General features: G+C 38.7%; 1 protein-coding gene across 2 annotated transcripts in view; it reads right to left on the bottom strand.

Moving 5' to 3' along the window:
- Positions 1–3,669: 3,669 nt before the first annotated feature.
- Positions 3,670–11,137, bottom strand: part of pparg (peroxisome proliferator-activated receptor gamma) — an 88,257-nt gene continuing 80,789 nt past the window's right edge. Inside the window, exons 9-10 of one of the 2 annotated variants that reach the window (XR_011667300.1) lie at positions 5,618–6,447; positions 3,670–5,454 (exon numbers count right to left, since the gene is read on the bottom strand). Coding sequence is in view for 1 of the 2 variants with exons in the window: in XM_071336938.1 (XP_071193039.1) it covers positions 6,316–6,447 (132 nt within the window). In the remaining variant the exon portion in view is untranslated. Of the gene's footprint in view, positions 6,448–11,137 lie in introns of both variants that reach the window. The other variant, XM_071336938.1, reaches the window with a different exon arrangement.

The following is an 11,137-nucleotide window of genomic DNA, read 5'->3' as shown; positions in this document are numbered from 1 at the left end:
CAGGCTACAGAGCAAAGATTACTGGGACAAAAGTCAAGATTCTCCTCTCCCCTGTCTCCTCATATTGTGTGTCATGTTTGATGTTTAGTCACAATACAGTTTATTTACTGGCAACACTTTTATTAGGGTTAGGGTTGGTTGTAACTACTAATCCGACTGGGTTGGAATATGTGAATATATATTGTATATTAGTTTGTATGTATTTATGTGAATATGTCTATTGTTGAAACCAAGCCCGAACACCCGGGCCATTTGCCCAGACACAGATTAAGACTAGTCCTGGATTAAAACACATTCTCCATTGATATTCTCATTGAACACACGTTTTAGTCCAGGACTAGGCTTAATCTGTATCTGGGAAATCAGCCCACGTTTTATACCTCCTACATACAAAGTGTTATTCTGAGCCAATGGGCTGTGGGGAGGATCCACACTGGAGTCAGAATGAAGGACAAGATTCTCTGGTGTTTTGGAACAGTTATGTGAATTCACACTGGAGTCAGAATGAGGAACAAGGTGTTTTGGAACATGGATGTTCTGGCATCAAGGCCACAGCTCAGACACAGCTAAGCACTGTACAATTCGTATGACTGATATTCAACATTAATTTAAAGTGGGAAAAAGCTCTTGATTTGTTCATTTCTCCAGTCAGTGGAAATTAATGACAACAACAGTCTAAATTCCTAAAACAATTGATAATTTATTCAATACAACATATTCAGCGTTTACCCTGAATGCAGTCTCTGCGAACGTGGTAACATTGCCTTTAAATTTCAATCACGCTACAGCGCGGATCTTCCTTGCTACGGATTGAATATAGCCCTATTTAGATCCACTGCTGAGAGTTTTAGAATGTAGTGTGAGTTCCACTGCTGAGAGTTCAAGTGAGAGTTCCACTGCTGAGAGTTCTAGGTGGGCGGACAGCTCTCTGGGACGGGTTTCACAATGTGTGGCCAAGAAGAAACTCTTTCTCAACTCACACAGTCTCACACTGAGAACCCTTTCCCTTTTCTTTAGATCTTCACAGAATGCTTGTCTCAGAAAATATGTTTCATAGTGTAATAAAACAGAGGCATGCTTGAGCATGTTATTAAATCTTTACTTTGATTGTCTAATTTGACTTTGGGGATTTTTGTTGACTAAGTTCTCTGGACAACAGTTTGTACTGTGTTCTACATGTGGAGACTGAACATTTGAAGATTTTCAAGCTCTTAATTTGTAAGTCTGTAGAATGGCTATGATCTGTGTGTAAAGTAAAATGGAAAAATACCAGAAGTTCACAGAGAGATATTATATACTTAAGCACCGAATGAAAGAAAGTGGTTTATTGTGAATGTTATGAAACGTCTCATGTCTGACTGACTAATAATCTATCTCTTCTTGCAGGGTGTCAGACACTAAACACTAATCAGGTTGAAGCCTTTGTTACCAGTGAATGACTGAAGGGGAAGTCGTCAGCAGCATGGTTGAACCTGTCACACCCCCACATGACTCATTTTAATGTAGTGTGAAATCTGATTATTGCAAACCTCCCACTTTCTCTGTGTGCTCTGTGGTCCTCTGTAGTTCAGTTAGTAGAGCATGGTCCTCTGTAGCTCAGATAGTAGAGCATGGTCCTCTGTAGCTCAGTTAGTAGAGCATGGCCCTCTGTAGCTCAGTTAGTAGAGCATGGTCCTTTGTAGCTCAGTTAGTAGAGCATGGTCCTCTGTAGCTCAGATAGTAGAGCATGGTCCTCTGTAGCTCAGCTGGTAGAGCATAGTCCTCTGTAGCTCAGATAGTAGAGCATGGTCCTCTGTTGTTCAGTTAGTAGAGCATGGTCCTCTGTTGTTCAGTTAGTAGAGCATGGTCCTTTGTAGCTCAGTTAGTAGAGCATAGTCCTCTGTAGCTCAGATAGTAGAGCATGGTCCTCTGTAGCTCAGTTAGTAGAGCATGGTCCTTTGTAGCTCAGTTAGTAGAGCATGGTCCTCTGTAGTTCAGTTAGTAGAGCATGGTCCTCTGTAGCTCAGTTAGTAGAGCATGGTCCTCTGTAGCTCAGTTAGTAGAGCATTGTCCTCTGTAGCTCAGATAGTAGAGCATGGTCCTCTGTAGCTCAGTTAGTAGAGCATGGTCCTCTGTAGCTCAGATAGTAGAGCATGGTCCTCTGTAGCTCAGATAGTAGAGCATGGTCCTCTGTAGCTCAGCTGGTAGAGCATGGTCCTCTGTAGCTCAGATAGTAGAGCATGGTCCTCTGTAGCTCAGTTAGTAGAGCATGGTCCTCTGTAGCTCAGCTGGTAGAGCATGGTCCTCTGTAGCTCAGATAGTAGAGCATGGTCCTCTGTTGTTCAGTTAGTAGAGCATGGTCCTCTGTAGCTCAGCTGGTAGAGCATGGTGCTTGCCAATACAAACATTAACATTGACTTCCTTATCCAGAGTGCTATATTTGGACATGTTCCTTTAAGGGGGTTTCAGGAGAGGGAAAATATACTTTTGAAAATGAGTTTCCAGAAATACTGCAAAATCTTGGCAGGGCTAAGTCAGCTGAGACTGGACACTAACAAAGTGAGGATATGCTGACAAGACATAAATAACACATTTAATCATCGGCATCATAGGAACAGCATCAGGCTGCCTTCCAGAATACCCACCTGCCAAGTACACTTTATTTTTTAGGACCTATGGAGAGATGCCTGGGTCTCATCTTGCAGTAGGCTAGATAATATATCATAATATATATCCAGTAGGCTAGATTATATATTATCATAATATATATCCAGTAGGCTGGATAACATAATATATCATAACATATATGCAGTAGGCTAGATAATATAATATATCATAATATAAATGCAATAGGCTGGATAATATAATATATATGGAGTAGGCTAGATAATATAATGTCACAATATATATCCAGTAGGCTGGATAATATAATATATCATAATATATATCCAGTATGCTGGATAATATATGTCATAACATATATCCAGTAGGCTAGATAATATAATATATCGTAATATATAGCCAGTAGGCTAGATAATATAATATATATCCAGTAGGATAGATAATATATCATAATATAATATATAATAATATATATGGAGTAGGCTAGATAATATAATATATATCCAGTAGGCTAGATAATATAATATATGCAGTAGGCTGGATAATATATATCCAGTAGGCTAGATAATATAAAATATATCCAGTAGGCAAGATAATATAATATTTAATTATATACAGTGGCTTCGGAAATGTACCGAATAAAATGTGTGAAATCTGTGTGCTAGATTTAGAAATGATTGTGTGAAAGCCTGACTGCTCTGTCTGCAGCTGGAAATCATATTGAAGCCATGAGATGTTTATCTTGTGTCTAGTTCAGCAGAGTTCAGTAACGTTGTAACACAACAGGGTGTGTCATGGGGAGACACGTTATAGAGCTGATGTCATGGCTGTAAAATAGCTTTGCGTGTTTAGACTGCACGAACACTTCCAGCTCTACAACATGGCAGGAAGCAGTTAGGGTTTAGATGTAGCATGATAACACATAGTGGGAAGCCATTATGGCTCACCTGATGTTAGCATGATAACAAAATTCTCCTGATATCATGTTTGTCTGCTAAAAATCTGGTTACATCTTTTAAAATATTTTTCTCCAGACATAATGGTGATTAATAAATTATGAAAAAGAGATAAATAGAAAATATTTATTTACATATTTTGACAAGTTTCAAGAGTCTAAAACAGTTTTTTTTAATGCAAAAACCAGTCCATTTGCACTTTGAAAATAAAAATGTCTGTTTCAACAACAAAAAATAGTAGCAAATAACATCAACATAAAAATCTGAAAAATACTGTATTTGAAATACAACAAGTACAGCATTTTAAACTAAGGTGTTTTACTCTGAGATTTTGTATTTATTTATCCATCTACGCATGTACAAAAATATGTATTTATTTATATGGCTTTTATTTCACACATTCATTGTATCCAAAATACAAATTACAGCTGGCAAATTATTCAAAATATCATATGAAGCACAATATAGTATATTTATCTTACATAATGAGCTCACACGCTATAGTAACCCTATAGACACACTATAGAAACCCTATAGACACACTATAGAAACCCTATAGACAGACTATAGTAACCCTATAGACACACTATAGTAACCCTATAGACACACTATAGAAACCCTATAGACACACTATAGAAACCCTATAGACACACTATAGTAACCCTTTAGACACACTATAGAAACCCTCTAGAAGCACTAGAAACCCTCTAGAAGCACTAGAAACCCTATAGAAACCCTCTAGAAGCACTAGAAACCCTCTAGAAGCACTATAAACCCTCTAGAAGCACTATAAACCCTATATAAACCCTATAGAAGCACTAGAGACCCTGTATAAACCCTCTAGAAGCACTAGAACCCCTATAGAAACCCTATAGAAGCACTAGAAACCCTATAGAAACACTAGAAACCCTATAGAAGCACTATAGAAACACTAGCAACCCTATAGAAGCACTATATAAACCCTATATAAACCCTATAGAAACCCTATAGAAGCACTATAGAAACCCTATAGAAACCCTATAGAAGCACTATATAAACCCTATATAAACCCTATAGAAACCCTATAGAAACCCTATAGAAGCACTATAGAAACCCTATAGAAACCCTATAGAAGCACTAGAAACCCTATATAAACCCTATAGAAACCCTATAGAAACCCTATAGAAACCCTATAGAAGCACTATAGAAGCACTAGAAACCCTATAGAAGCACTAGAAACCCTATAGAAACCCTATAGAAACCCTATAGAAAACCTATAGAAGCACTAGCAACCCTATAGAAACCCTATAGAAACCCTATAGAAGCACTAGAAACCCTATAGAAGCACTAGAAACCCTATAGAAACACTATAGGAGCACTAGAAACCCTATAGAAGCACTAGAAACCCTATAGAAACACTATAGGAGCACTAGAAACCCTATAGAAGCACTAGAAACCCTATAGAAACCCTATAGAAACCCTATAGAAACCCTATAGAAGCACTAGAAACCCTATAGAAGCACTATATAAACCCTATATAAACCCTATAGAAACCCTATAGAAACCCTATAGAAGCACTATAGAAACCCTATAGAAACCCTATAGAAACCCTATAGAAACCCTATAGAAACCCTATAGAAGCACTATAGAAAACCTGTAGAAGCACTATAGAAACCCTATAGAAACCCTATAGAAACCCTATAGAAACCCTATAGAAGCCCTATAGAAACCCTATAGAAACCCTATAGAAACCCTATAGAAGCACTATAGAAAACCTGTAGAAGCACTATAGAAACCCTATAGAAACCCTATAGAAACCCTATAGAAAACCCTATAGAAACCCTATAGAAACCCTATAGAAAACCTGTAGAAGCACCATTGAAACCCTGTAGAAGCACTATAGAAGCGTCATAGAAACCTTATAGAAACACTATATAAGCACTAGAAACCCTATAGAAGCACTATATAAACCCTATATAAACCCTATAGAAACCCTATAGAAACCCTACAGAAACCCTATAGAAGCACCATTGAAAACCTGTAGAAGCACTATAGAAGCGTCATAGAAACCTTATAGAAACACTATATAAGCACTATAGAAACCCTATCGAAACCACTCTCTATGTTGCAGGTGAGTCAACTGAGATCAGATCTGACAGGTGGACCTTCTACCTGTTACCTAGTGTAGCCTATCTGGTCCTATGGGGATAAACCTTTAAGACAGTTACATCTTGATATTATAGATGTAAGTTTTTGTTTATAAACTCTAATGAACCTACATACAGCATAACGTATATTAATTGGTGGAACTACAGTATATGGCTCATAATAATCACAGTGGTTTTTTCCTTTTCCTTTCCAACAGCGCCAATAGAACCATTTAGAATCTATAACGTCAGACAGGTTAACATCTCATTCTGACTAGTAGTTACTAGTCCCTAATATAGTATTCCAATATTTATTATTTTACCTTTATTTAACTAAGCAAGTCAGTTAAGAACACATTTTTATTTACAATGAAGGTTAACTGCCTTGTTCAGGGGCAGAACGACAGCTTGGAGATTCGATCCACCAACCTTTCGGTTACTGGCCCAATGCTCTAACCCCTAGGCTACCTGCCGCCCCAATATGCCTCATCAGTGGCATCAATAGGACTAACACATCCATATGCGGTTTTGAACCGGTGTTTTTCCGTTACCTTGGATGAAAAACTATTTCATATAGTGCGTAAAAGTAGTGCACTATATAGGGAATAGGGTGCCATTTCATATTGACCCTACTAGTAGAGGTCTCTCATGATCTCCTGCAGCAGTGGGTGGAGACACATGTCCACTTCAGTCTTCTTCAGTAGCTGGATTAGGTGCACGTGGTCTGTTACTATCTGCCTCAGGTCTGTCATCTTCTGCAGAACCTAAACGATACATAATATGTTTCATTTGTTAGGAACCTTTTATACACAGTCAACAAATTAAAACGATCAAATACATAAAAAAAAAAGGCAGAAGACAGATCCCAAATGTACAAACACAGGAAGTTGATTTGAGAGCAAGGGAATACCCACAGGAATAGATTTAGAACTCTTTATTGTATTATAACTAGAATTAGAATCCATTAGAGTATTCTACAGTATATCTCCAGAACCCATTAGAGTATTCTACAGTATACACTACCGGTCAAAAGTTTTAGAACACCTACTCATTTAAGGGTTTTTCTTTATTTTTACTATTTTCTACATTGTAGAATAATAGTGAAGACATCAAACTATGAAATAACACATACGGAATCATGTATTAACCAAAAAAAGTGTTAAACAAATCAAAATATATTTTATATTTGAGATTCTTCAAATAGTTACTCTTTGCCTTGACAGTTTTGCACACTCTTGGCATTCTCTCGACCAGCTTCACCTGGAATGCTTTTCCAACAGTCTTGAAGGAGTTGCCACATATGCTGAGCACTTGTTGGCTGATTTTCCTTCACTCTCAATTTAGTTGAGGTCGGGTGATTGGGGAGGCCAGGTCAACTGATGCAGCACTCCATCACTCTCCTTCTTGGTAAAATAGCCCTTACACAGCCTGGAGGTGTGTTGGGCCATTGTCCTGTTGAAAGAAAATTATAGTTCCACTAAGGCCAAACCAGATGGGATGGCATATCACTGCAGAATGCTGTGATAGCCATGCTGGTTAAGTGTGCCTTGAATTCTAAATACATCACAGACAGTATTACCAGCAAAGTACCCCCACACCATAACACCTCCTCCTCCATGCTTTACAGTGGGATATGCATATGCGGAGATCATCCGTTCACCCACACCACGTCTCACAAAGATCTCCAATTTGGACTCCAGACCAAAGGAAAAATGTCCACTGGTCTAATGTCCATTGCTTGTATTTCTTGGCCCAAACAAGCCTCATCTTCTTATTGGTATCCTTTAGTAGTGGTTTCTTTGCAGCAATTCAACCATGAAGGCCTGATTCACACAATCTCCTCTGAACAGTTGATGTTGAGATGTGTCTATTACTTGACCCCTGTGAAGCATTTATTTGGGCTGCAATTTCTGAGGCTGCTAACTCTAATGAACTTATCCTCTGTAGCAGAGGTAACTCTGGGTCTTCCATTCCTGTGGCGGTCCTCATGAGAGCCAGATTCATCATAGCGCTTGATGGTTTTTGCGACTGCACTTGAAGAAACTTTCAAAGTTCTTGAAATTTTCTGAATTGACGGACCTTTATGTCTTAAAGTAATGATGGACTGTCATTTCTCTTTGCTTATTTGAGCTGTTCTTGCCATAATATGGACTTGGTCTTTTACCAAATAGGGCTATCTTCTGTATACAAATATTCTACCTTGTCACAACACAACTGATTGGCATTAAGAAGGAAAGAAATCACACAAATTAACTTTTAAGAAGGCACACCTGTTAATTTAAATGCATTCCAGGTGACTACCTCATGAAACTGGTTGAGAGAATGCCAAGAGTGTGCAAAGCTGTCATCAAGGCAAAGGGTGGCTTTTTGAAGAATCTCAAATATAAAATATATTTTGATTTGTTTAAAACTTTTTTGGTTACTACATTATTCCATATGTGTTATTTCATAGTTTTGATGTCTTCACTATTATTCTACAACGTAGAAAATAGTCAAAATAAAGAAAAACCCTGGAATGAGTAGGTGTTCTAAAACTTTTGACCGGTAGTGTATCTCCAGCACCCATAATCCAAGTCGATGTATATTCACGTAATAATAAGGACCACGCCCACAAATTGGGGAAAACAAACATTCTTCTTCCCCATTCACCCCAGTTATAAAAGAGACAACTTCGTTGTTGATTTTTAGTAAAAAGCTGCTGTGTTGTTCAATGTACATGTAACCAGGTCAAAAATCATGACCTACGGATCGCAATGCTCCCACGTAGGGAAATAGAGCCTGCGAGAAGAGCCCTGTGGCTTCAGGGTATTCTACGTGGGAGAGTGGGAAATGTGGGGACGCAGTGTCCAAGTAAGCTATGTGTGAGAAAAATATTTCATCTGTACAAGACATTTAACTTGTTTACTAAATCAAATCAAATGTATTTATAGAGCCCTTCTTACATCAGCCGATGTCTCAAAGTGCTGTATAGAAAACCAGCCTAAAACCCCAAACAGCAAGCAATGCAGGTGTAGAAGCACGGTGGCTAGGAAAACCTCCCTAGAAAGGCCAAACCCTAGGTATAAACCTAGAGAGGAACCAGGCTATGAGGGGTGGCCAGTCCTCTTCTGGCTGTGCCGGGTGGAGATTATAACAGAACATGGCCAAGATGTTCAAATGTTCATAGATGACCAGCAGGGTCAAATAATAATAATCACAGTGTTACGGATACAGGTATCCTGTGTGAGTGTATCCTGTGTGTATTTCTTTTCTCTCCTTCTCCCCTCACAGGTGGCAATCATCGTTCCCCAATCAGTCAACAATCAGTCATCAATCAGAAGACACACCTCCACACAAGTGGCCCATGGGCATACACTACCTGTAGGAATACTTTGTCTAAGAACACTAGTTAGAACTCGGCGGTCCACCCACTGTATTTGTGGTTAGTTAGCTGTATTGAAGTAGGCTAGTCTAGCCTAGGAGTGTTTTTGGCTATTTGTTTCTTTCCTTGGGTCCAGCTCAGCCCCTTTTCCTGCCCCCCCCCCCCCCTTTACCGTGTGTTTACCAAATAAACCATGAGTGTTTGACGGTAATTTAGTTGTGTGGTTTTTCGTTCTCACTGTTACGTTTTCACTTATACTTTGACTGAGTTATGTTACGGGTCTCGTTACCATCCCCCCTAGACTGCCGGGCCAAAGGGATTCGTAACACACAGTGAAAGATAGTCTGTTAGTAACTCCACTCACTACTTGTAGTTGTATAGTCTGTTAGTAACTCCACTCACTACTTGTAGTTGTATAGTCTGTTAGTAACTCCACTCACTACTTGTAGCTGTATAGTCTGTTAGTAACTCCACTCACTACTTGTAGTTGTATAGTCTGTTAGTAACTCCACTCACTACTTGTAGTTGTATAGTCTGTTAGTAACTCCACTCACTACTTGTAGTTGTATAGTCTGTTAGTAACTCCACTCACTACTTGTAGTTGTATAGTCTGTTAGTAACTCCACTCACTACTTGTAGTTGTATAGTCTGTTAGTAACTCCACTCACTACTTGTAGTTGTAGAGTCTGTTAGTAACTCCACTCACTACTTGTAGTTGTAGAGTCTGTTAGTAACTCCACTCACTACTTGTAGTTGTAGAGTCTGTTAGTAACTCCACTCACTACTTGTAGTTGTAGAGTCTGTTAGTAACTCCACTCACTACTTGTAGTTGTATAGTCTGTTAGTAACTCCACTCACTACTTGTAGTTGTAGAGTCTGTTAGTAACTCCACTCACTACTTGTAGTTGTATAGTCTGTTAGTAACTCCACTCACTACTTGTAGTTGTAGAGTCTGTTAGTAACTCCACTCACTACTTGTAGTTGTAGAGTCTGTTAGTAACTCCACTCACTACTTGTAGTTGTATAGTCTGTTAGTAACTCCACTCACTACTTGTAGTTGTAGAGTCTGTTAGTAACTCCACTCACTACTTGTAGTTGTATAGTCTGTTAGTAACTCCACTCACTACTTGTAGTTGTAGAGTCTGTTAGTAACTCCACTCACTACTTGTAGTTGTATAGTCTGTTAGTAACTCCACTCACTACTTGTAGTTGTAGTCTGTTAGTAACTCCACTCACTACTTGTAGTTGTAGAGTCTGTTAGTAACTCCACTCACTACTTGTAGTTGTATAGTCTGTTAGTAACTCCACTCACTACTTGTAGTTGTAGAGTCTGTTAGTAACTCCACTCACTACTTGTAGTTGTAGAGTCTGTTAGTAACTCCACTCACTACTTGTAGTTGTAGAGTCTGTTAGTAACTCCACTCACTACTTGTAGTTGTAGTCTGTTAGTAACTCCACTCACTACTTGTAGTTGTAGTCTGTTAGTAACTCCACTCACTACTTGTAGTTGTAGAGTCTGTTAGTAACTCCACTCACTACTTGTAGTTGTATAGTCTGTTAGTAACTCCACTCACTACTTGTAGTTGTAGAGTCTGTTAGTAACTCCACTCACTACTTGTAGTTGTAGAGTCTGTTAGTAACTCCACTCACTACTTGTAGTTGTAGAGTCTGTTAGTAACTCCACTCACTACTTGTAGTTGTATAGTCTGTTAGTAACTCCACTCACTACTTGTAGTTGTATAGTATGTTAGTAACTCCACTCACTACTTGTAGTTGTAGAGTCTGTTAGTAACTCCACTCACTACTTGTAGTTGTAGAGTCTGTTAGTAACTCCACTCACTACTTGTAGTTGTATAGTATGTTAGTAACTCCACTCACTACTTGTAGTTGTATAGTCTGTTAGTAACTCCACTCACTACTTGTAGTTGTAGAGTCTGTTAGTAACTCCACTCACTACTTCTAGTTGTAGAGTCTGTTAGTAACTCCACTCACTACTTGTAGTTGTAGTCTGTTAGTAACTCCACTCACTACTTGTAGTTGTAGTCTGTTAGTAACTCCACTCACTACTTGTAGTTGTAGAGTCTGTTAGTAAC

Source organism: Salvelinus alpinus, chromosome 12 (assembly GCF_045679555.1).
Source record: "Salvelinus alpinus chromosome 12, SLU_Salpinus.1, whole genome shotgun sequence".
Classification (NCBI taxonomy): Eukaryota; Metazoa; Chordata; class Actinopteri; order Salmoniformes; family Salmonidae; genus Salvelinus; species Salvelinus alpinus.
This window is presented reverse-complemented; position numbering and strand designations above follow the sequence as displayed.